Source organism: Drosophila navojoa, chromosome 3 (genome assembly GCF_054131105.1).
Source record: "Drosophila navojoa isolate 15081-1374.11 chromosome 3, UAZ_NAV_1.0, whole genome shotgun sequence".
Taxonomy (NCBI): domain Eukaryota; kingdom Metazoa; phylum Arthropoda; class Insecta; order Diptera; family Drosophilidae; genus Drosophila; species Drosophila navojoa.
In genome coordinates, this window is record NC_142891.1 from 28,857,390 (window position 1) to 28,884,774 (window position 27,385).

At 39.3% G+C, this 27,385-nt stretch overlaps 1 protein-coding gene across 3 annotated transcripts; it reads right to left on the reverse strand.

Annotated features, from left to right (window-relative positions):
• Positions 1-460: 460 nt before the first annotated feature.
• Positions 461-27,385, reverse strand: Hr38 (Hormone receptor-like in 38). 3 transcript variants are annotated; one of them, XM_030387872.2, is made up of 5 exons: positions 25,895-26,422; positions 4,647-4,936; positions 2,770-3,891; positions 1,550-2,702; positions 461-1,460 (listed from the first exon to the last, which is right to left on the reverse strand). In XM_030387872.2, exons 1-5 carry the CDS (start codon positions 26,403-26,405, stop codon positions 1,204-1,206), a joined length of 3,333 nt encoding a protein of 1,110 aa, XP_030243732.2. In that variant the 5' UTR covers positions 26,406-26,422; the 3' UTR covers positions 461-1,203. The 3 variants fall into 3 exon arrangements, with proteins under 3 accessions (XP_030243732.2, XP_089113610.1, XP_030243731.1); XM_089257484.1 differs by lacking the exon at positions 25,895-26,422 and adding an exon at positions 27,106-27,385 and having other exon boundaries at positions 467-1,460; XM_030387871.2 differs by lacking the exon at positions 25,895-26,422 and adding an exon at positions 26,595-27,087 and having other exon boundaries at positions 467-1,460.

Here is a 27,385-nt window from a genome sequence, read left to right on the forward strand (position 1 = left end):
TAAATATATAGATGTATATGCAGAGTTTACCGCCAATTTATCACAAAACCACAATTGAAGGCTATGAATCGAAATTGAAAGAAAAACTCAATGCTTTTAGAGAACATTGCCATCATCTAATATTTTCTTTGCTGTAACTTTAACTTTAGCTTTAAACTCAACTGTATCATAGTGAACAGATTATAAGATAGCTTACATATATCTTAGACTATGAAATACTTATGCTCGTATCAATTATGTATACTATTATCTTAGATATTAGTTTGTGAGTTTGTGTGCAGCGCAGTATGTGTCAGACACAAATCACATAAAGGTACTTAAACTCTCTCTTTGTGCACCAGGTCGTGCACAGGTCGTATAAAAGCTCGAACCAAGACATAATGGATGACAACCAAAATGTACGAACTGGATCTATGTATCATATATAACGTATTTGCAAAAATTGAAAAATATAATAATTGTTTTTTATAATTAAGAAGCATTATTTATGCTTTGTTTAATGCGCATCTGGTACTTAATACGATTGACTAGAAGTAAGCTAAAGGCAAGAGTGGATACTGCATGAAAGAGCTCTGATTTGTGCTCGAAGGCAAGCGAAATAGGTTATTCGAATCAGAATCGGAAAAAGGGTGTAAGAAAAAGTCAATGTATAGTGTAAGGGGATTACGGTAGCGGATGTATGGGTGGATGTGCGTGTTCCGTGCATTGATTTTGACAGTTTGAAATTAAACAATTTAACAATTAACGTCAACAAGTTGTGAATTCTTTTTTTCTGTGTGGCTGACAAGTCACGAATAGCTTCGACTTGAAACAGTCCTTAAATATTCATGAGCAACTCTCATTACGCACTGGTCAGTGGCCAACGGTTAGTTGAGGTGCCTGTACCAAGCAATGGGTCGCAAGTAGGACCTGTTGGCCTACGAATAGGGATACCGTGTAGTACAGAGGGTGTAGGGGTGGGTCTATCATACGCATGCTACTAAATATGAACTGATGCAAATTAAATTATATATCTTTTTGATATCTACATTCAATATAGCATGCTAGCACTTTTTTTCTTTTATTGCAACCATCTCTATCTCAGGTTCATTGAGATCGCTTAGAGCTATGTACACGCTGGATTGTTAAATATTCAATGCTATTTTCTATTTACGTAATCTACCGTCTTAGGAGCTAAACATAAAGGAAGCAAAGTTATGGCGCCTAAAAGGGCAACGTGGTAACGAACATCCTCTCAATAAGTGCCGGTGCTGGCACCAAATCCTCTAATTTAAGGTAGAATATACGCTGCAGTCCCTGTACGCTCAAGGAGCGTAGCTCGGGCAGTTTGCCCAACAGGCGACTGAAGTAATGCTGTTTCTTTTGAGCCTCCGCATTGTAGGTAACATGGTCACGTAGACTGCCGATTATCTTCATTTGTAGTTGCTCCACCTTTTTGGGTTCCCGAAGTCCGTGTCGTTCTGTAACAGAAAGGAGAGAGCTGTAGAGCTGTTGTGTGTGTGTGTATGTGTGTGTGTGTGTATGTATGATGAGGCGGCTATCCACTAACCTGTTATCAAGGTGAGGGCGCAGAGGCAGGCGAAGGCAGAGATGTCAATCTCCAGATTGTGCAGGCTGCGGCTGAACTCCATGATACCATTTAACCAATCGCCAAAAGAACGCTGGCACTGGGTACGATGTAAAACAGTACCGTTACAGAAGATCATCTTTGTATCGTCGCTGCGAGCGCGATAAGAGAGCCGTAGCACAAACAGCTCCAGCGAGGCGGATTGGAAGAGAAGCTCTTGGTCCTCGGATGTGAGCTCCAAATAGCCGGGAATCTTTTCAGCGAATTGCCTGATCACATCAACCGAGCTGGTCAGCAATTGGTAGAACTGTTGAACCTTTTCGGCCTCGCTCATCCCTAGGGGACTCGCTAGAGTTGGCGGACTTAACGAATCCAGGGGCTCCACGTAGTGGGAATAGTCCAGGCACGAGGGATCTGGTGTTGTGTCCACGTGACTTCGCACCAGAGCAGTTATTAACGAGATGGGCGGCGATGGGGGAGACTCCTGCGGTGACTTTGGCTTTGAGGGTAGACGTCCACGGCGGCCCTTCAGTGAGTCCGTGCGCACTACTTCCTTCACCATGCCCACCACCAGGCACTTTTGAAAACGACAGAATTGGCAACGATTCCGTCTCCGCTTGTCGACCGGGCAGCTCTTATCCGCCAGGCACACATACTTGGAGCCCTTCTGTACGGTCCGCTTGAAGAATCCTTTACAACCCTCGCAGGTTCTAACCCCGTAATGCTGGCAGGCAGCCGTATCACCGCACACGGCGCACAACTGCGAGAAATTGGTCGACTGAAGCAATCGTCCTGCCTGGCTGTTCAGAAAGTCAGCGCCACCCCCGCTCACAGGTGAGTTTGCAGTGGAGTTGGGTGCCGAGCTCAGTTGTATCTGCAGCGCATTAATGGCATGAGTGTTCCTAGAGCCAACTAGCGCCAGCTTTGCCACCTTGGGGCTGTGCGCAGCAGCAGCGGGAGAAACGGAGCGCTGTATGGGCAACGAGGCTCGGCGCATGGGTGGAACAACCACAGCAGACCCTGTGCTCACGCCTGAGCCAGGAGCGGCGCTACTTACTGCGGCGGCCGCCTCCATCTCGGAAATGGTGGGAAATGTGGGTAGGGAATAACGTTCGCCGTTGTGCGAGCTGTAATTCTGTACGGATTCCCAACATAATCAATACAATAGGTAATAGGTAATGATTGTAAGCAGTTCTACTTACCATGTTTTGATAGGTTTGCTGTTGTTGTTGCTGCTGCTGTCCAAAGAAACTGTCGCTGTGGGCCACACCGCTGTATTCATAGAGTGAGCTTGCTGATGAGCTGGGTGATGGATGGGAAGTGCCATTGATGGCATTGAAGTAACCATGGTAATTGTATCCACTGCTGTTGCTACTGCTGTTGTTGGCGTTGTTTGGCCGAGGTGGCTGAGCTTGCAGCTGGTGCAGCGACTGTCCTGAAGCATGGTCGGTATTTAGGTCAGCCATTACATCCGCAAAGCAGTCCTCGTCCATTTTTAGAGTCAAGATCTGGTCGGATGGCGTCGCAGTAGCAGTAGTAGAAGGGGAGGCCTGTTTTGGACTGTTGGCGCTGCTGCTGTTGTATTTGAGAGAGTAGGTTTCCTGGAAGCTAGGTAAGCTACTGCCACAGGAGAGTGGTCCTCCAATGGGTGAGATCAGTAGGTCGCTGGTGCCGTGTCGCTGCAGATAGGTGGCCTGGAGCTGCTGTTGCTGCAGTTGCTGTTGTTGGTGAGTGTGAAGTGCGATAGCGGGATCGCTGCTAGATCGAAGACTGAGCAGGCAAATCGAGTGATGATTCTGCTCGGAGCCTACGCTGCCGTTACTGTTAGAGGGCGGCTGGTCTTGAGTTGAGGGCAAGCGCTTATCGCGCAGGCATGTCAGCTTGGTGAGATTCTCAATGGAGCTGGTGATGTCCTCGCTACTGCCAATCAGCGTCTCATTGGACGGGGGCACATCAATCTGCGTGTCTGGGTAGCTGGCGACCGATCTTTCAAGAACTGGGGAGAGCAGCGAATTGTTCGAGTCCGATGGAAAAAACAAGTCCGAGAACAGTTCGCTATGCGTGACGGCCGCATCGGCTAGGTTGCTTATCAACTGATCCTCCTCTTGGGACAACAATGTAACCTGGCTTGACGTGGTCAGCGGTAAGTGCTGCTGCTGCTGCTGCTGTAGCGCTTGCTGCTGATGGTGATTGTGATACTGATGGCGATTGTGATGATGATGTCCAGCACCAGGCGCGACGGCAGCTACTGTGGACGTGCTTGTTGTCGTTGCCACGGCTTGCGTTGAAAAGTTGTCGAACGACGAAAGTGAACTAAAGGAGCTCTGCAATGGAAGAAAGTCCGACATAGACTGAATTAGCGCCTCTTAACCGAGTCGTAAGATAGTGTCTAGCATTAGATAAGGGCGGAGTCAAGTCGTCTGCTAGACATGCGCGAAATCACCGTCGGCGCTGATTGGTGCACGGATTACAACCCCTATTAACAGGGCAGCCATATAATTGTGTTACTCTGTTCATGAACGTAAACCGAGATTTGTCGTGATGCTTACATTTGTAACTTAGTTGCGACTTAATACCATTGTAAGGCTGAAGTATCGTTTTAGTCAAAAGCTTGGCATCTTGTATTTACACCCAATTCATAAATCATAATTGGTTTTAAAACTTGTTCAACCAACCCTCATTAAGGACTTGATTTCAATGAGCAAGGAATATAGGCATGAATCTAACCATAATAATTGTAATTAAGAAATGTTTCTAAAATCCCTACTAGTCTAATTGGTTATGCTTGACGCATTAGCTGGCGCTATTTGCCAACAAACATATTTTACAAAATATTGAATTAGGCAGCTATTGTGGTAGATGTTGTTATTGTTTGGGTGGTGTGCCTTCTCTATCTCTATAAGCTCTTCGCAGTTGGTAATCAAGAAACCATTGACCAAAAATTTGTCTTGCTGCGACGCCCTTTTTGTTAAGGATGGCAAAATGCACAACATCTGCTTTATTATTTATCTCTGCCTAGTTTTTGTGATCTGTGAGGACTTGCATTATATATAGGATGTTAATTTGAAATGGAACTCACATTGGGCTGCAAAAGTAACATGCTTGTGGTCGCTGGGCTATGGAGCCTCGGTTGGCTGCTCTTAGGCGATGCTGCAGATGGTGTTGTTGTTGATGTAGTTTTGGTTGTTGTTGCTGCAATTTTCGCACCTGTTACATTAGTATCGACCTTTGCAGATCTAACTGGAGATATTCGTTCAGTTTTCAAGTTATTCGGCTGGCCGACTTTCCGGATATGCCTAAAGCTTTGCTCGGCTGACTTTGTGGGGTGCGTATCACGTTTTTCTGTTACTGTTGTTTCAGTTTCTGCACCTGCAAGGATTCCAATAAGGACAAACATTAAGTGTTGGCATTTAATATGCTTCGCTGAAAATTTGAAAATTCGTTAACTTGTAAATGTTAAGCGGTGTCTGGGGCGTCATAATTTATTCCAATATGCCATGCTTCCCTGCCATACGCTGAACTGCACTTTTGTCACTCTGTCAGTCGCACAGATATGTACGGATTCATACGGCAAACATTTCGAGATGTGGTTTCCCAATCGTCTTGCGTTCCACACGCAAGCAACCGTATCGAATGTCTTAATTAGAAATGCCTCTACAAGTCTCTCCTTGAGTTAACCTATGCAAGAGACTTCTGTGTGAGACAAGGAGGACGGCAGGCGGAGGTCAGAGGTCGCTGGTTGCCAAAAGCTAAGCTCACGTTGCCGCCTGCGATGCGGCACCCGATTTGTTGACTCTGGCCAACAGAGGATCGCATCTCAATCTCTTGGTTAATGCAGCACATTAAATGAAATAAATTGTGCTGTCCGCTGCAGCACCTCGAGTCCGCGGCTAGCCCTCGCCCGACCCCCTTGGCGGGTGTTCGCTTTTGATTAAAATAAATATTATGGCTTATTCGAATTGCAAAACTGCACTTAGACGTTTCGTTTTGCTGTTCGCTGTCACTGTTGTTGTCGATTTTCATATTTGTTTCACAAAAACATTTCTCATAATTTATATAATTTTGTAAAACTCTTGACAATTGTTAGGATTCCCTAAACGATTTGATAACTTCACATTTTACCTTTGCAAGTAAGAAAAACTTCTTATTGTTTTTTCTTCTATTAAAACTATCTTAATTACACTTATTCACGAAAGTGAAATGAGTAAAAATCTTGCACGTGAGCTAATGCCATGATTCTATAAAGATTGGTGAACAAATGAGATGTCTACGCCGACTATGGGCGTGGCAAATCGGACCTGAAGTAATACTGATTTTTCAAATTCTGCTATATTTAGGGCAGTATAGATGGTAGAGATATGGCAGATATATGTACGCCCACAAGGTGAAAGGGTATGTAAAGGGTAAATTTTGATAATTAAGTTGCTAGTAGCCTCTCTATCGATGACCCAAAAATCATTATTGTGTCTCTTAAAAGGCGTTTCTACATATCTCTCCCCTTTCCTGAAATTCGTTCTTTTATTGCCCAAGATAAATTCCAAGTAAAACAAGTAAGAAAGCTCTAGTCGAGACTGCTCGACTACGAGATCCCCTGAACCCTACAAGCAATTGATATTTCAATAACAATTAGCACACACATAATGAAACTTTCAGAACGTAATCATAATGTTTAAATGTATGTGTATACTGAAGCACAAGTCTCTAGTATTTGATATACGACTTTTAGCAAGATCAGGGTGAGGGGGTGGATTTAGGGGTGGGGGGTAAATTTTAACAAAAACCGAATTGTATAAAATTCATCTAAATATACATTATAAATTTGGAGACTCTAGCTTGAAAGATGTACGAGATATAATTATTTAAGTGATCTTCGATAAGGTTTTTTATCGATAAAAAATATCGGAATGAGTTATCGTTTTTTAGTGATAAACTCGATATGCGCGTGGTATATACGGACATTTAAAAAAAAAAAGTTGAAGTCTCTAGCTCTTATATCTTCTGAAATCGACGCGTTCAAACATACGGACAGGCTCGTCGACAGCTCGTCGCCCTGATCAAGAATATATATACTTTGTGGGGTCTGCCACGCCTCCTTCTGCCTGTTACATACATTTCAACAAAACCATTATACCCTGATTTCCCATTTTCAATGGGTTCAGGGTATAAAAATATAACATAACAGCTATGATTTGATTTTTATATAAAAATTGTTCTGTAATTAATATTTTTGATTTTATCATAAAAATCATTTATAATAATTAAATATAATTCATATTTTATTTATCAAAAAATAATTATTATTTTTTAATTTTTTGCTACAAAAATTATAATCGTTACGGTCCCTGGTATATTCACTTTATTAATTAATGCATGATATCCATTTCATTTAAATATGGGAAGCCTTACTCTCTCGATGAGTTTCTTCAATAAAAGATTTACAATTTATAGTATCTGTACAGTTGGCACAATCTATTTGATGATATAACAGAGTGCAAGACAATGGGTGAAGATTTCAAATGAAAATCAAATATCATTGCAAATGCTGTTGGCTTTAGCCGAGGGTCATTTAGAAAGCAATTGATCGATACCCTTTGCGCCAGCCAACTCGAAATTTAGAAGGCAACAACAAATAGCTCAAAAACTACCGTGGGCTACTGTAGACAAAATAGCTACCGGGAAGAGCGTGCGATATTCATTGAACATAACAATGTGCCATTGTTTTTATTAGCAAACATGTTTCTCTGGCCTCAGCTTTGGGTTGGGCCCGGCTCTGAAGATGCAGTTGCATCTTGAAATATTCAAAAAACATTCAGCCTGGACGGTAATGACTAGACTAGATCTGTGTGCGTGTGTGTGAGTGTTAAGTAACATGAACAATTTCTCATCTTTGGTCCTGCACTTACTATTTTCAAGAGCTGGCTAACAATTTTATTATAAAGGCCAGCAAACACTGGCTAAGCTCAAGTCGTTTCGTTTTCTCGTGTCTTCTTCGTGTTGCATAACCCGGCTAATTTTTTTCTGCATTTTTTATTTTTTGTTTTTTATATAAGATTGTTAATACATATTATTTTGCAAGCTTTGAGTGTACTTTGAACTGCGAACCCCATTGCACGCTCTGGCTCTGGCTCTGGCTCTGGCTTGGGCTCTGTCTGATCAATGGACATGGACATATGCATCTGCCTTGTCTGACAAACAAAGCCACAGACAGACTCGAAGACAGGAACGGACGGACAAACTTGCGCAGTGACCCAAAGAAATGGTAATGCGTCGTGGTCGACGTCTTTGGCATGCTGGACGGGTCAGGCGTCTTGGTGACTCTCTGGCAGCTTTGGCAGCTCTAGCCAGCTCTGGCCAGCTTTGCCAGCTTTGGCCAGCACTGGCATTCAGTCATTGAGTCAGTGGGTGCAGAAATCAGACATCTCTGCCGCTTGGGCTATAGTTTTCGTGTGAAGTTTTGTGAGAAGTATACAAATGAATTTCAGGTTTGGGCCAAGGAGTTAGTCACTTTGTCTTCTGTAACTGTTGCCGAATTGTTGTTGTTGTTGGTGGTGGTGCTGCTGCTGAAGCTGCTACAGGTTTGGCAGAAGCATGGCGGAGGCGTCGATGCTATCGCCTTTGAAATCCACGACAACGGAATCGGCTGGCCCAATAGACTCTAGCACAGACCTGCGCGCAGGCCACAAACTTCCTGCAGTACCTTTGATGATGATGATGATGATGCTGTTCATCTGCCCCATTGTTGCCCTAGCTCCGTCTGCCTCTCTCTCGCTCTGGGCACGGGTACTTGTTTAGACTTTCACTATTAATTGTCGATTTTCATCGATGGCTCTGATGCTGCACAAAATGCAATACTTAATGGGCAATGGGTAATGGGGTTGGTATTTATAGTTGAGCAAAAAACCCAATTTCAGTGAGCCTCATATCGAAACTGTATCTATTACTCAATGCACTCGAGTGAGAGACAATTTGATTGATTTATGCAATCGAATCTGCCGACTTATGTTGCATTGTTTTCGTTACAACTCTAATTGCCCGACTCGTCTTCGAGTCATTGCTTTGAGACACGCTTCTATTACATTATGTCCGAAATGGGACAGCGAGGATAAGACTCGCTTGAATATAAAAGTAATACAATATTATATATATTTTGGCCCTCTGAATCTTCAAAAATTATTGCAATTGCCTTTAGACAATCTTTTAAATTTTATAAAGCAATTATTGTTACATTTTATAAAGGATTTCATTATGAAGTGAAACTTAATTATTACAATTATTTATTACAATTTTTGAAATTCAAATTAATCTTTTTGTATGAAACAACAGTAGTATAGGCGGAACAGCTTCATCATGAGAAGCCAATCAGCACCTGTACACACACACGCACATGATATGAGTATGCTGGCTCTGCTATGGGAACTTAATTGTTAAATGAAATTTTAAAAATCTTAAATATATCAAATCTGATCATTACAAGAAATCCAGTAGAAAATTATAGAGCAAGCCCTTAAATTGAAATAATGGTCGGTAATATGGAGGATTAATATTGAATTGGCACAAAACCAGTTTCTTCTCTTTGCCTTAAGGGATCTAAGCTGGGATAGTAATTAACGTTTACCGTTTTACCATAGTAAGCTTCAGCTCATCGGTCTTCCATCGTTAATTAACCGCAGAACAATTTTAGAAATTGTTTTCTGCAATAATTGACTATCGGTAATATAATATTACTAATATTGATTCGTCCTTTTTATTGATGATAATTTTTTATTGTGTCCCGAATAACTAGACACTATCGCTTTATTTATCTGTGTGCACCACGGACTATTCTTTCTATATTGCTTTTTATGTTTTAATTATATTAAACATTATTATATATTTTAAATAAATAAACAAGCTCGAGCTGAGCACAGAAATAAATATTTAAAATCCCAAGTAACTAGTATTTATCCACTATATCGCCGCGATCGACATCGTCATATATGTATGTACAATATATATTGAATGCTGTTTACCACGCTTAAAGGATTTATAATCTCTATGGGGTCTATTGGCAAATTCATTATACCCTGAATTCAGATTTTCGATGGTTAGGTCCAAAATGAAGTTTGAAGAGAGAGATATATACGGGCTTGGGTACAAAAAGTCGCAGTTTAAATAAAATGTATGTTAAAGAAATTTGTCGCAACAGTCCATAAAATATTTTTGTGCCACATTAAATGAAAAAGCAACGAATCGGAGGCTGCATCAAAGTCGACTGCGGCACTGGCAGCGACAACGCGAACGGCGTCATCGTTGTTTAATCGCTGCAAAAATGATCGAAGGTCATCTTGGACATTTCAGTCAGAGCCACAACCGGACACGGAGACGGAGACGGAGACAGAGCCGGCCATTTGAGTACATCGGACTCACTTTATAAGCGTGTGAGCGCATCTCAACCAGTTGTTCCATTCCCTCTCGCTATCGCTTCCCTCCCCCCCTCCTCCACCCTTTCTCTGTCTGCCTCTCTCAGCAGATTGACCAATATATTTGCCACTTGCCAGCTTGCTGAGAAGAGGCTACTGCATTGGTCATCGTCAGCTGAGACTGAGACTTCAAGCTGCTCAACATCGCGAACTATGCAAAAGCGGATTCATAAAAATCAACTGCAGCCCGCGTTTGGATTGCGATTTGTGTTTGTTCCGAAATTTGCATGAAATTCTAATAAAAGATTTACCGTTTAGCTGCCTAGCTGCTTAGCTGGTTATCCGGCTGGCTGGTTGGCTGGTTGGCTGGTTAGCCGAGGTGCTGGTGAGCTGGTTAGTTGTTAGGTGTTAGCCAGGCAGATGCAGCATCTAGAAACTGGTTTAATTGAAATTGGAGTGTTATATCATTTGAGCATATGAGATTCAAATGCGTGGCACTTGGATTTACCGCTGCTAACCCGTTCTAGGTCTCCAACCAAAAATATGTACTTGTGGCAGCAATGATAATGACAAAATTAATAAAAATCGCATAAGAAATTTGCATTTAGAATGCACGTGGATGATCACTTAAAGATGTTTGCCCCCTCTATTATTCACGTTTGACAATGAATGCCCATTGTAAGAATAGGTCTTAAAAGAAATTCAATGCCTGAACTGAACTTTATTGTTTCAAAGCATATGCATGCACATATGTATGAATATATTCAATTTTGTATCTTGACTTCGAAATAAATGAATTAGAGATGGCCGGAAATGGCACTGGTCCCACATATACCCTGTGACCCAATGCAGTCCGTCTAACAGATGTCGTGGCTTCAATTAATTGACAGATTTCTTAAAAACAATGTGTCATAATGAATGCAATTTCCATATCGGTTGCTGCGACGCTGAAATGCTAGACTAAGGGTTTGTGTCTGTCTGCCTGATTCGCTGACTGCGACAGGTCAAAGGTGGGCAGGCTGCACTGCATCAACGTCTAGGTGAGTCGCCGCCTGATTGACATGGCTAAGACAGAGATAAAGAGCTGCAAATTTTGGAACGCCGCTTGCATAAGGTTTTTCTTTTGCATTCGTTTGCTGAGAGCGTCCCAAAATTAAAGCCTATCTGAAAACAAGGTGCAGCCCCAAGGCGGGAGCGTTTGGGAATCTGCCCAAATAAATAAAAATTTGACATAATTTTTTGTTTCTTTGCCCATGCTGTTGTTGCTGCATCGGCGCCGCAAGTTGCTGCAACTTAAAAAAAGCAAACGAAAATCAAGCAAGCCAAAGCTTTCAAAATATGCACTTGCATGCGAACATATTGAGCGAGGGTAGATCGTAGAGCTTTACAGACAAATGTTTTTATATTCTATTAATCCTCCAATTTTTTTTTTATTTACATAAATTGCAATGAAATACAATGATAGAAAAATAAATCAATATACTCCAAAGGTTTAGTAATAGTTCGGAAAATGCATTTTAGTTTGACTATATAGTATATCCAATGCTCATATTTTGGATACACATTACAATTATTTAAATTGTCTTTAAGTTTACTCTGGTCTTTTAAATAAATTGAAAAAAATTGGAAAGCATTGGGATAATGATTTAAAGCTTGATATAGAAAAAATGTTATAATTTCATACAATAATTCAAAAATAAATATATAATAGTTGAATTTATTTTAAACTGTCGAGAAACAGCTGTAATCAAACATAAAATATCTTACAAAGACTACAATAACATTTTTAAAGCTTTATAACTTATAAATATACCCTTAGATACATTTACCGCTAATTTCAGTTCTCAGTTTTTTTTCGACTCATTTCGCTCGAAGATTCCAAATGGGAGAAAAACAGCTACCTTCGTGGACCACCTAATCGATTGCCTGAGCTGAACAAAGCACGAGCACAGTTCCCAGCAGGTCGCACCAACCAGTCACAGCAATAGCACCAGCTACCTCAGCAACACCCAAAGGCATCTAGCTTCAAAATTGCCTTTGTATAGCTAACTGTGCGATGCAATGAAACGGCTCAAAAACAAAATAAAATAAATGAATACAGACTATCAACCAACTCTTAAGCGTTGCCTTTGTCTTTGTCCGCGACACAAGAGGAGCCTAACCCATATATTTGTCAGTGAATTTGAGGCGTGCTCATGTAGATTTGATTCAGTGTACAGCGCCCCAATGAAATGGTTGGTTGTGCATACCTAAATTTCAGTTTTGTATCTAGCATAGATAACTCCATAGTGCATTTACCCATCTTTCAAAATTAGACTTTGCTTAATATTCAAGGAGTGATCTTAATTGCACTAAAAAGATCAAAAGCTTTACTAAGCTGAGATTTTAAACATGCATAAATTACTTGTTTATGTACCTAAAGAGAAATAACAGGCCCATCTGATAAACGAAATTGTAAATACATATTAAGGTAGAATCTTGAGTATGTTTACCGATCGCACAAAGAAAATAAAATTAACAAATAAATAAAAATAAGAAGGAATCAATTCGAGTCCCAAGTTAAAGGTTCAATATGACGTCAAAACTCCATTTTCTGTCCAAATTTAGTTATATGTTTAATTGAATTCATGTCATTCGATAATTAGCTCAATAACAGCTCAGCTTCGAAACAACTATTACCTCGGTAAGAATAAAAGAAAAGCCAACAAAAAAGTTCGATGTAGATTGTGCTCTCAATTTAAGAGGAAATCCCATTTTAATAAGAAAGGATTCCTAAGCAAAGATGTTATTTGTAAGCATAATGCATAATGCACCTAATAGTAAGACGGGGATGACAGCATTGATTTACTCTTCCAATCCTATTCCTAGTATATACATATATAATTGATTTGTCAATTATAACCTGTTAATAAGTTAATATAAGCTAATTCGTTGCTGAAAGGCGCACCACATACATATATTATGCAAATGTATTTGGTAGTATTGCATCTTTTGCCCAATCGCCCACACATATACACTCGTATGGATAGGTACACGGTCTCCACATCGCACTGGCGTGGTTTAAATTTCATGATTACAACTCTGTTTGCTGCATGGCACCAGCCTAGGAGGAATTGGAAGGCATACGATGACGACTTAAATCTGACTCGGGGTTTAGTGGGCCTGCAGCACGCTGCTGACTGCAGCTTAAACGTGTCTTCAAGATGGTTATTAAATCAATAATGAAGCACACGAAGCACACCAGCAGCACCCAAAAGAGCTTTGAAATCTTCTGTGGGCTACACTAAAGAAAACCTCATAATGATCATCATCATAACGTAGCTATAATCTGGCTACATCATTAGCACTCGTCGCAGACATTCAATGTTGTTGCTGCTGCTGCTGGCTAGTTGAGGTTATTGTTGTTGTAAGCGGTGCCGGAGTCTCTGGCACGCCGGTACGGTGACACACAAACATCGTGGAGTTCACGGAACGCACCCATAAGCCAAGCTCACAGTTTTATCCATTAGACGAGCTTTGCTTTTGTTTTTATACCCTAAACCCATTTTCAATAGGAATTCAAGGTATAATGGTTTTGTTAAAAAAAACCACACATATTATATATACTCTCGATCAGGGCGACGAGCTGACTTGATTTAGCCTTGTCCGTCTGTCCGTCCGTCCGTCTGTCGGTCTGTCCGTCTGTCTGTATGCTTGAACGCGTTGATCTCAGAAGATAAGAGCTAGAGACTTGAAATTTGTTTTTCTAAGCCTCTGTATACCACGTAAATATCGAGTTTATCTCCAAAAATTGATAACTTATCCCGTAATTTAGTTAACGATTAAAACCCTTATCGAAAATCTGTACATCTTTGGAGCTAAGTCGAATAATTTTAAATGTAGATTTATATGTACTCAACCCCTATATGAATGCCCTCACCCTTATGCTTGTCAAATGCATGTGTATCTAATAGATACTATCTATGTTATAATTATAATCTGAAAGGTTCATGAAAGTTATTATCGTGCCAATAATAAGGGGATCCCGTAGTCGAACAGTCTCGTCTAGAGCTTTTTTATTGTTTTTTTTTTTGCTCATCGTCTATTGTCAGTGTTCAAGTTTGAGATACTTCTCCTATTTTTTTTTTTTACTTTGTGTTACCGCGATGCAGGTCTGCCCAGAAATCGAACTATTAACTTATTGCAGTCAGTGTAAGCTGAGTTTGAGGTGGTGCGACGACGTTTGCAATTTTGTGGCCACATTCCAAAACGTAAGAGGCCCGTCGTTTGCGTTTTCCTTTGCTTGCGTTTGCACAAAGGTGTCGAGGGTTAACTAAGGTGTGATAAATTTTTGTCATTTACCACAACGTTACTATTGATATTTGAAAGGCCTTAAAAGGTCGGCTTTTGGGTGATCTAAATGCAGAGAGTAACCTGCCATGATTGTTTTATTATCCCTGCAAAAGAGTAAGATCACAGGGTCCGCAGCGCCAGTTCTTATGACTGTTACTAAATAAGCTTTGCTGTTATTTTATACATGTCTTCCTTGAATGCATATTATCAAATGTTTGCACATACATATATGCATATGTGTAAAAATTAATCGCGATCTGTGCTGACCGCTGTGAAGTGTTTGGATTCAGTAACTGACAGTATCCACAGCCAACGGCTTGGAGCTGTATCTGTTTTTATTTCAGTCACTTTGCATATATTTGGCTATCTCACCCACACAGCATCGGCGTCGTCAGCCGTGTTGATTTTTGCCGATAATTAATAGGCAAAAGCAATGATTGCGATGCCTCGCCATTGGAGCGCCTAACGTGAAGCTCCTTCATTCAGCCTTATGTGTATACAAATTTACCTGCTTCTCTTTTATTTTGCATTTTCTGCGGCAACACGCAAGACCAGCTCAAGCTGCTGATAATGTTTTCAGCTAAAATTTTTGCCTAGTTGTATCTATTAATTAATTGGCGCCCAGCGGACGTTAGTCGCCAGAGCTGCTGGTGGAGCGAAGAGTCGAGGCTCTTCTATAATAGCAATTAGCGTGGCATTTTAATATGCATTATTGCAGTCACGACTTTAGCCAGGACGATGAGGAGACAGAGACTCAGTGACTGCTGATCTTCGGACAAAAAAAATGTTACTTAGCCATTTTAATTACATAATTAATTTATATTGCGTGTGGAAAGGCACACGTATCGTTACAAATACAGAAGTATTACTAAATTGGCAAACATTTAAATTTAATCATATAATTTTTTTCGAATATGTCTCCACTGACTAGTTTCTTTTTTACAATTGTTCAGTATGTATATATGTATACATATAATTGGTATTCAAAATACAGGCTGGCTCTAAAAATAAATATTTGAATTAAACTGGGCATTTTTGAAAACCTGTTGATGATATCTGCATCAGTTTCCCATGACAGAGCCGACATCCAAATTGACGCCGATTTGACTTCGCCGATCTGTGGATCTGTGGCAGGCAGCCTGTGCTTAATTTAGTCAAATCAACGCTTTTGTATTTGATTGTGTCTAAATCTTTTATTTGCTGAGCGCATTAGCAATCTGGTCAACGAAAGCAAAAGCCAATTCAGAGTCGCGTATTTAAACAAGTTAGAACACTGCAGTCCACTTGACCGCGCAGTACTCTGCTCAATATAATGGATTAAATGACTCTTAATTATTATCAAGCGACAGAATTATATGTAGTGACGTCTGTTAATCAAAATTAATCTATTTGAAAAAGGTATTTTCTTTCAATACTCTAAAGATCTATCCACCAAGCTGTGACTCACAGGCTGTACCATTGGAAACGATCGCTTGTTGAAAATAAATTATGTTTGAAATTTTAGCGCTTGTGTCATTGCATACTATACGGACTTTCAGTTGAAGATACTCAAATACGTGTGTAAGTATTAAAAAATGATTGTAACCAAGAAGGAGAAATGTAGAATAAGGGTTGAGTTACTCTCAATTTTCATTTTATTACTTCTAATACTTAAGTTTAATAATATTGAATAAAAAATATTAACAAAATTTTAAGTTAGTGGTTCCCCACTGGCTAATAAATCGCTTCAACGGGTGACTGTTCTGCTCGCAGTCGTAATCTGTGAGTAGTTCAACTCAATCGAAGTTTATGGATTTTCCATCACTTGGCAAATGCATTAACTTAGTAATTTGTAAATTACATTAAGGACAAAACTCTTGTCGTAGCTTTATGCAACTGATTACTCAAAGTACAAACATTCGAATAGATAGTTCAATATCACTTTAATATATTTTCAGGCTCAAATATGTTAATGCACACACATGTCTATAATTTTAGGATGGGCGATATACACATATGATCGAATCTAGTTATAGATATAACTATGTATACATATATAAGAGGCCCACTTGTCTGAAGCACTATTTAACTCCCTATAGTCTTAAGATAATAGTTATTGCTGGTTTATTTTTCGTTTGCTCTCAGTTTGGTTCATATTGCAATAGCATATATGTATGTATGTATGTACAGTTAAATATATACGTTTTGTCTCAGTGTAAGCTTTATTTGGCACGATTAGAACTGCGTCCATTTCTGAGATGTGCGCGCAGTGGTCATAAATTTAACAGATAACTATAGAAATAGAATTAAGCGCGTCCGAGTCGAACCGGTCTAACCACTTTTACTCTCATCACGGGCATCGCTTCATAAGCGGGCTAACGTCCATATCTGTGCGATAGTCGCTGTTCTCTTTGTATGAGTCTCTCTGTATCTCTGTCTTCGACTTGACTGCAGTGTGTCATCGTGCAAATGTTGCGCCGTAAACCAAATTTAATTTATGCTAATTGCTCAGCATTGTGGCAATTGGATAGCTAAGCGCAAGAAACGAATTTGAGTCTGAAAAAAAATTAAAATTGAAATCGAAATCGAAATCGAATCGCAACAAATATGTATACGATTCAAAATCTGATTCAGGCTTGCTTGTCAATTGAAGTGGTATCTCTAGGGTTGCTTAAATAGGTTTACATATGGAAATTGGATGATTCTAACTACACTAGATGCCTATTTGTTTGTATTCAAGTGAAAGCAATTTCGCGATCGAAAGCTAATCAGGAAAAATTTTTAATGGAATTCTTCATTTTTATTTAATTAAATTGTTTATATTTTTCTTTGCGGGAAGTGATTTGCAAGGTCTACGTTTGATTGATCCACAATATTTATTATTTATTATTGTGGTTCTTGCTATTGTCTTTATTTGATATTTTTTACTTGGGATTTTTAATCTGTGATTCCGATGCCGATGCCGATACTGTTTGATTGAGGTGTGCATTTTTTATTCCCTCACCTTTGGAATGGCGTGTTAAATGCACAACAAGGTTCTTGTTTCATCCGTTAGATCCGCAATGCCCGACTAGCTATGGGCAAAGTGCTTTTTATTATGCCTTTTTACATACGATTTTCAGCCATAAATCACTCCATGCTGTGGGAATCTATATGTACGTATAGCTGAGCTATCTGTAACATTGCGTCGTCGTCTAATGGTTGCACAAAAAGTTCAATGCTAAACAGCGAGCAGCCAGAGCACAGCACACAAAAGAATTTGCCACAGTTCAAAGCATCGTTCAATAGCCAACTCGAATTGCAACTCTGATTCCACATCCAATTGTCATGCTCAAGCAACTTAGCTAACTCGGCTAACTAAGCGAATCAAAGAGCTAAAAGGTCGTGCAAATCGACTACTGCAACTGGACGAATCTCTTGATATACTTATGGACAACCCGTCGTCGATTATCTTAAGATATAGTACAATAGTTTGTATGTATTTCATAACAAAAAATTGCAAAAATATTCAAAAATTATAACGTTTCCTTGTTTGATTGCATTTTAGCTAATTTCAAAAGGTAATTTTAAAATTTTTGTATGTATTGAAGAAAATTTGATTTTGTCTAATGTAGAGCCTCGTTTTAACTTTAGGGAATGCATTTTTTAATTAATCAAAATAAAGGCAACCGCTTTCTGTAAATACCGAAGGCTAAACATCACTTTGGGGAATATAGTTTTTCCCAACGGCTCAAATTGCATTCTCAAAAGTGAAGGCCTCGTGAAGATAAAGTGCAGCTGAGCCAATAGATTGGAGCGTCTGCTTATTTTTGTTTTAGTTCAATCAGACTTAAGTCAAAGACTGCATGCTACCATGTGGTCAGTCCGAGGTATTTAGCTATATATACCAAATGAGCACTGCATTTGTTAACAATGCACTTTTTTAATGGAGGGGCTTTTTCTAAACATTTATAAGCCTAATATTGATAATCTAAATCAAAAGAAAATTCAATATCCAGCTTGTTCGAATTTTTAAGAGTTTGATAAACCGAATTATACTCCCTAAAAATGTCAAGTGAATGGCAAGTGATAGTCGATACTGTGAGAAAAAGTGGATGCCTAGTCGAGACTGCTCGGACACTCATATATATACATAATGAATCTGAAGTCTCAGTGTCTAATAGTATTCAAATTAGGCTGAAAAAACGAAATCGGTTTATCGATAAAAATGTATTGATTGTGTTATCGAAAAAATATAATAAACTTGTGCCACTAACCAGTTAGTGCTTGTGCTGCGTATGGTATATACGATTATGCAAGCCAAATTTCAGCTCTCTAGCTCTTATAACTTCTGAGATCGGTTTGCTCATACAGACTTACGGACACACGGACAAGACAGCTGTCGTGATGATCAATAACATATCGCCGCATTCCCGCGAAATAATCGTATGTTGATTTTTTGCGAAATTGAGATTTTAATGAAGAACGGTTAGAAAACGGCTGTCGTACATACTTGCAAAAAATACTCAATTCCCTCCAGTTGCGGAAAAAAATCATTTTCAATTTAAGCGTTTGTATACTAACATGCAGTATCAAAATTACAAAAATGCTTCTCGGAAAATGCAACGAAATATGCTCTATTGGGCTGCAATGATTCCTTCTGCCGTTACATCTTCGTTACATCCTTTTCACAAAACCATTATAGCCTGATTACCCATTTTCATTGGGTTCAGGGCATAAAAAGAATTATTAACAATGGAGATTTTAATAAGCGGGCAGAATAAACACACTTGTTACCACACGCATAACGAGCTTTCCTTAAAAAATCGATAAATTGTCTCATTATTTTGTTATCGATTAAAAATATAAAAAATCAGTAATTAATTTATATCTGCTACATCCTTAGATCTAGAGTGATCTCAATGCTTCAGGAATAATAATTAAGTTTCCATAATAAGCCTACACTGTAGCTAATGCGTGTTTATGCTTGCGTGCGTATGCCTGTGTGTGTGCGTGTGTGGGTGCTCGAAGGGTTCTAGGGATCTTACTTGTTTTTAAATGTATTCTATAGCACAGGATATGTGTCTGCACAAAATCTTTCTCGTTATTTTTTTGCCTTTCTCTGTTTTTCTATCGTTCTTGATCTCTTTATCTTATCTTCTCTTCCTTTTCTCGCAATGGTTGAATTAGTAGATTCGATCGAATATTATGATATTATTTATACAAACGCACATTATAAATATATGACCAAACAAGTAAATGAAACGATTTTGATACAATGGTATTTTCTAGTTACTGACCTAGCACCTGAGTATATTTTGAGTGCCCCTCGTAATGTGCTTCGATATATACAGATGCTTCTTGTTTTTGTTTTTGACTCAAACACGTGGTATGCGCCGTATTACGCATACGCAGTGCTAACAGGATAATGAATGCAAGAAAAAGAAGAGAAAACGTGAGCGAGTACGCAGTCTTATGCATAAGGCCGTCTCGCTTTCTCGTTGACGTCATCAGTTTTATTTTGGACATGGCAACAAGCAAAAAATAAGTATTATAAGCAACGGCTGAGGCTTTATCGATCCATGGGTGTGTGTGTGTATGTGTGCGTATATTACACATACACGTGTCTGCGAGTATGTGTACGTGTGCACCAAGTTGGTTGAAGGATACGGTGGCCAGCTGATAATTTATATGTGTGTAGTCAGAGCCAAGGACGTCACGATTTTCAAGTGCGTGATGCCCACGGCTACATACGTTATGTATGTACATACATATGTATGAATATCTCACATACTCTAAATCAATTGATGTAATAGAAGAGGGCTCGACAGGAGCTGAACGAAAATATTTTACAAACTTATTTACCTCGACATATGATGAAAAATTAATATGATTGATTGACTACTTGATTATGAATGCGCTGCCACCTGCTTATGTCTAGAAAATTTTACAGATAAGGGCACTAGCAATATTTTAGCTGTGAATATTCGATTGTATTGAAGTAATAAAACTGAGCTCCTCAATTCAAATCTGAGCCAAAATAAAAACAAATCTGAAAATTAAGGCAGTAAAATGTCAACCTGAGCTCTTAGATATGTATTAATATTAAAGTTATTCTTTAAGGCTTCACTGAATCATGCAAATTGTGTTGGAGCTTAACTGAAACAACAACTGAAATAGTCTATGGTAAAAAGAAGGCGTGTATGTCGGGCTACGAGCTGCATTGGAGCTTGGGGTTTGAGTTGCGGTAGGTTGTTGAGTATGAAATCATCATGGGGTTGGTAATGGTAATGGTAATGGCTCACACAAATGAAAAGAGGGAGAGTGGATATGAAACGACCTTGAAAGCGACCGAGTAGATAATTCGAACAAGTATGTGAGAGCCACGAAGTTGATTCGTGGTTCGTTGTTGTTTGTTTTCCTTCTTCTGCGCTCGCTCGACTTTGCGACTCGTCTCCAACGCTCAGCTGGTCGTAAAGGTAATGACGTCACAATGCGTCTGTGAATTATTTTTGGTGTAGGGCAGAGACATCAGCGCTAACAGATACAGTCTTTCGATTGCGTCATCGAATGCGAGTGTATGCTACGCAGAACGTTTTCTCCTTGATATACGATATACGATATGCGCTCAGCTCTTGTTTGGCTCTACAATTTCCTGCGTTTTATTTTTGCACGTGTTGTTGGCTCTGCGACGTTTTTATTGTCGCGTACTTCAGGCGCTTATAAATAGTAGCCATAGGCCCTTCTAAAGGTCATTGTTTTTATCTAAAAGTAGTACCCAGAATCGATTTTAATAAGCAATCGAGTTGATCGTCCTGTATACGAGTTGGTGAATAGACCGAATCGTTCTTTTCGCTGACTCACTATACACTAACTAGCTCATGACTTGTGCATACTATCGCTAACGGAAGGCAAATTCTCAAAGAGAGTTATCGAGCCAGAGTGGGTTAGTGGCAAAATTCATAGCCGTTGGAGCTCTCTGCATTTTTATAAATCATTTTATTGAAACTGTTCGTTACCCTATCGTTATTACGATGAGAATTTCTGTTGCTACAATGTTCAACACAAGTGCCAATCAAGCACCGGCGTTAAATCTTCTTCAATCATTAAAAACGAGTTGGGTGCCAAAAAACGTCAACTGAACAAGCCAGTTGGAAATAAACAAGCATGCAAACATACACACATACATACGTACATGTGTAAAAAATCAGAAAAAGAAAAACAAAACAAAAACATCATAACAGAAAAAATGTTGGAGCTTGAGCTTTTGCAGCGGGTACAACAACAATTTGTGATCTTGGCAAATTTTCCTTCGGACAAGAATTGCAGACGCAACTAACAACAATCTGCAGAAGCAAGCAGCTATTAGCAAATATTTTTTAGTTAGGCTTTTTTTGTGTTTAGTTTTTAGTTTCGGGCCCACATTACAACACCACATGTTATATGTATGTGATTGGAGTGCGCTTAAAGAGGAAAACTAGTTATTCTTAGCTGATTCCTCCTCACTCACACGAAATCGTTCTCTTTGCAATGGCATTCGTCTTGGTGAATTAAAAAATCAGTAAAAAGAAACAACAACACTTGATTAAAATACAAAAATTGAATAGGCAAATCTTTTTTGCAGCAATTCTTTTTGTGGCCACGCATCGTTTTTGTTTACACTTTTATTTTAGTTTTAAATTTACCTCGTTTCCATTTATGTTGATTGGCACTCTTAAGAAACGTTGCATACGCTGTCGAATTTGACAAGTATTAAATACTAGATATGTGTGCTCACAGTTTACACAGTTTAGGAACATGTTTTGTAGCTTTCAAAGAAGATTGAATTGTAAAACGTTTTATTTGGAGCGATCTAAATTTCCTGAGCCATACTAGAGTACTCTAGAATCAAAGTATTTTTATTCTATTGTAGGCTAATTTATAGTGGGAAAGTGTAGGTGAGAAATATAAATGTTAAAATAGATTTCAATATTAAAATAGATTTTGATATTATTTTGTTCTTATTAACTGTTAAAATATGACCCCTTTTTGTCTACAACATGGGCTTCTGAAAACAATCGCGGTCATTAACTCGCCAAATGCAGTAGGAAACGAGTAACGGCTGCACTTGACTGCTTCATATTCTGTTTACATAAGCTCGAAGTCTTTTCGAGTCGAAACTTAGAAAACCCTAAAAACATCTGATTTTGTGTTGTGCACAAAATTTATTTACCGACAGCCAATATACTCTCGTTACGCCGTTTTGTGAACACTGCTTATGAAGAAATAAGCAAAATTATAGACGAAACAAGGTAAAAGCAACAACAGGCCAATGGCTGAGCAATCCAATCAGTTTCAAATTAAGGTTTACACATGCGCCGGCAGCAACCGGCAGCCAAATTGACCAACAGCCAATAAAGTAACCAAAATCGGCAGATTGTAAAAAATTGTAGGAATTGTAAAAACAGCAAGAAAACAAGAAGCCAAAATAGTCAAATTTCGAGGAAAACCTGCTGGCTGAGCCAGCCCTGGGCAGACGACGCCTCAAGATGAATTCCCAAGATGCTATTCGACCTCGACTGGCTCTGAGCACCAGCTCACAGTCAGATTACCCGACCGACCATCCAATCATCCATCTATCTATCAGACAGCAAGTTCTTGGCGTGCCAATGTGTGACATCGCCGCGTGATACGAGGACATTGCACTCGCCGCATTATTGGCGAATTGCAAATTGTAAATATACTGCAATTAAATAGAAAACGAAATCAAAATACAAACTATGCGGAATCGAGTGCGGCCAATCTATTCTGGGACTTCAAAACTGCATAGGAGTTGGGGCCGTTTTATAGATAGCCATTGAATCGGGCACTCAGTAGACAGGCAGATTTACAATTGCTAATTATGCTGAAATAGTTTTGTATTAGGTTAAAGAATGGGGTATGCACTCGATATAAAGGAGGAAGAGTCGCTAATCGCAATAGCGTGCGAATCATTTAAGTTTAATTATAAGCTAAAAAACCATACATAATAATAACTGATACACACAACTCTTACGTCATTTAGGTTGATCCCAGCAGATCCCTCAAAAACCTTGCTTGGTCAATCCCATAGACAATAGGGAACCATGCGATTAATCTGCATGTTGTGTCTCTGCATTGCTTATAAAATTCGCATAAATCAACGCAGGTAATTAGGCAGACGCCAGAGTCAATAACAATCATTAGCAATGCCGCAATTTGACATTTTATCTTTCTCTGGCTATCTTCATCTTCATCTTTTATTATTTTATTCGATATGCCTCTCCGAATTTTGACTTCAGTTTTGTGGTTTCACACGAGGTGTGAAAATAACGACCGAAACTTGATCACTGCCAAAGCCAACAGCATCAAATTGATCAAAAACACCTATTATTGACAGCTCTCTTTTATTCGGCGGAAAATCCAAGAAACTTCATTTCATTCTCATTTTCAACGAATGCTTTCGAATATACTTCACGGACGGTATAAATCGATCATCTGCCGCAGTCGAATGTAATCCTCTTTTTTAGAGGGTGATATAAATAAAATCATCAGAATCGAAAGGAATCTATTATTTTAAAATTAATATTAATATGGTGTTAATTTGGTGTTAATCATTAAGTAAATAGTCTATATATCTATTTGAATATAAGCGTATCATCATTTATTAAGAAGCAATTGAACGTTGCTGATGCGAAGCACTTAAAGGGGCGTTCGGGCAATACGCAGCAGCTAACAAAACAAAAACTGGCAGCCAGAGAAATTAAAATTGTTTTGTTTAAAAGACACAACTAATTTCAAATGCCAAAAAAGAAAATAAACGCAAATAAATAAATAAATAACACCAAAACGAAATTGTCCGGCATAATAAAAGTACAACAACTGTGGACCAGAAATGACTCGTGATTATTTTGCTCACAAAATTTAGACTCATAGGCAACACGGGCAACGTCATCAGTACGTGTTCTTCAGGTTAAATATATCTGTCTATATAGCCATATAACACCTATGCAGAGCTCTGACGCGTTGGACTACTTTCTCACATTGATTTGATGGCTCAAGTTCAAAAGATTTGTTGACGACGTACAGTGGGACCTCTGCTTATTTTCCGATACAAAAATCTAGAAAATTCAGCTTTTGAATGAAGAATTCAATTTTCAATATCTATTAGCCATTTGAAAGTTTTATATCATCCTCTTCACCCTTCGTGTGCATTTAAAATAGAAGTTACATTGGCTTTATTAGGTGTTCCTGATAGAGGTAGACTTGTCAATCCAATTTAATTCAAATTTAAAAGCCATTTCAAGCATCAATCCTTTGGACTAATTATTTTCATTCTTATTTCAATTTTCTCGTGGTTCTTGGGCTAGGCCCAACTGTGAGCTACATCTATTCCGCCCACCCCGTGTCATCCGTGAAACCTACTGTAACGTATTGCATTCGCTCTAATGGCATAGCTGGCGTCATGGTTTGCTGGCATCAGCTGCCGTTTATTTTCCTATACATATGTAAATATTATAGAAATACAAAAACAAATAACACGTAATTCGAATCAGGGGGCACGATACATTTATTAGAACCGAGTGCAATTATCAGTTCATAGTCATCAGTTAAGAAATAATTAACTCGAATTTCCTCTGTTCCACTGGGTCATTGGACAGGCAAGAGCTCAACCCCCGCTATAGAACCCGTTATAGAAATACAGAAATGACGATAACTGATAAAGGTAAAATATTTTATGTGTATATATAGCAATATTAAAAATGTCTATTATTAGCGACAATGTTTACCTATCTTCCCTCAAACTACATATGAATTACACATTAGAAGCTCTTTTTCCAATTTGTGTTTCCGAAGTTGGTGAACCTAAATTTTACATTTACATACTGTATGTTGTATCAACATAAATTATGAATATTTTGGTAAAATTTTCAATTAGAGTGTAGATCAGTAGATCATAATCATGAGCATAAGGTAACAATTTTTATTTTCTAAATAACAAAAAGTTTAATAATAACGCAATAACAATATAGAGAAATCTTACAAATAATGGCTATCCAGATGCAGCACATAGTACATATGCATGCATCTTTCTCTGAAATAAAGGCGTCAATAATAACACTCAAGTGTGCATGTGTTATAGGACAGTGTGTAAGTGTGCATGTGCACGCGTGTGCTTGTGTGCGCTTGTCATGCATATTGTAAATCATTTTGCGTCAGACTTTGTGTCGCTCTGCCTCTATTTGTAGCCGTCTGCCACAGTGGCTGCTCCTCTTCGCTGTCTGCTGCCTCTGCGATGCTCTGCTGACGCTGGTAAACATGTGCTTGGATAGGCAAAGCTCGTCTATCTGTCTATCATATGCATATGTATATTTATATTCTACTATATTACTACCATAACCCCTTACGCCTGCCCTGAGCGGGCACAAATTGATGTCGTCATTCTGCCCGAGGCGTGTTTATAATTTCAGTTAATGCAGCAGCTGCATCAAACAAATCTTTTTCTTCGCCATTACGCAGCGCTTTTGGCAGAATGCGTAATGTTGCACATACGCAACGTGCGCGTAGTAATTAGAAGCAACGAGCACCGCCTCCACCACCTGAACCATCACCAATATCGAAGGGAGTCTCTCATACATACAAGTCTGTGTTCCGTTACTGTGCCAACAACTACTGCTATTCGAGTGGAGCCCAGCAGAGCCTGCCAAATGCTGCGCGCGAATTAAACCGGAGGAGACGGAGGAGACGGAGGAGCCGGAGGAGCCGGAGGAGCAAGCCAAATGTCCAATATCGCAGCCGTCGGGAAAGAGGTTGCGACAGGGATAGATCGCTGCCGGAAAAGTTACGCACTTCGAATCAGTGTTCAGATTCTGCCTATAGTAGCAGTTGTTATTGACCTCATAATAGATGTTGCTCTCGTAGGGCAGTGTATACAAGGACTCCTGACACTTGATGGCCGGCGATGGCAGCAAAAGTTTCACTGTTTGATGCGGCTGCTGTGGCAGCATTTGTTCATTTTCAATGGGTATACTATTATTGTTATTGTTATTGTTATTGTTGCTATCGTTGTTGTTATTGTTGTCGCAGCTGTGGCTTAGCGACGCCGTCGCCTCTTGCTTCACCACAATCAAAGAGGCAAGACGATCGCGCATTATACGTATTGGCTAGAGTGTATATATACATATACATATATATATATATATATATATATATATATGTGTGTGTGTGTGTGTGTGTAATGGAAATGGAGGCGATTCATGAGCAGGCAACACAAGGCACAAGAAACAAACATAAAAGAAACAACATCAACAGTTAAAGGACACGTGAAAGTTATTAAACACCTGTATGGCGCACTGCAACACGATGGAGCTCCAGCACGACGTCCGAACTAGAAGCCAATTTTGTGTCTAACACAAAAACTTGGCAATTCGCCCGTTGTGGTCACTCCGATAATACATAGCTGTAATCGAGCGTGGCTGCTGCTGCCATTATTTGCTCGACATTATTTAATGCAAACTCGCGGCTCACACTTGTCCTCGTCTATTTCTGTTATGTCCCGGCGACCCTGCTTATTCTTATTCTGTTCACAGGCGTTTGCGCAGTGCCCGCGGACTTCGCGACGTAACCAACTGACGACGCAATGGCTTACTCACGTTTATATGTCAACGTATGTGTGTGTGTGTAAGTTGGCGGTGTTATGTATACTCGACGTGCAAGGACTTTACTCAACGCTAAATGTGCAAAGACATTAACAATTTTTGTTGTTGCTTGTGTTATAGTTGTTATATTTACTTTGTGCTTGCACCTGCACTGAAGTTATGCGTAATTCTACACAAATACCAGTGAATTCACACAATATATTCGAATTGCAAATAGTTCACGTTACACATACGCAGCGTAACACAGACGCGCGACACAACTGCAACGGGAGTTGCACGATGTGTTCTTAATCGGCTTCCGTTTCCGTATTGGACTAGATGACAACTTGTTGGAATGAAACTGAACTATTCGTTGAGCACCAATTAAATATTTCAATACCTTGTATATATTTTCTATTAGTATTATTATATTATGCGAGACATTTATACGTTCGATTACAAATGAGTGCCGCTTTTTATTTTGCTTTATGGAT

Excerpts from the sequence above, each read along its gene's own strand:
- Hr38 (XM_030387872.2), bottom strand. The coding sequence starts at position 26,405 with ATGCGCGATCGTCTTGCCTCTTTGATTGTGGTGAAGCAAGAGGCGACG. Across the intron at positions 4,937-25,894 it reads CAGTAACGGAACACAGACTT|GTGCAGAAACTGAAACAACA; the intron begins GTATGTATGAGA and ends GAATCCTTGCAG. Across the intron at positions 3,892-4,646 it reads TGTTACTTTTGCAGCCCAAT|AGCTCCTTTAGTTCACTTTC; the intron begins GTGAGTTCCATT and ends CTTCCATTGCAG.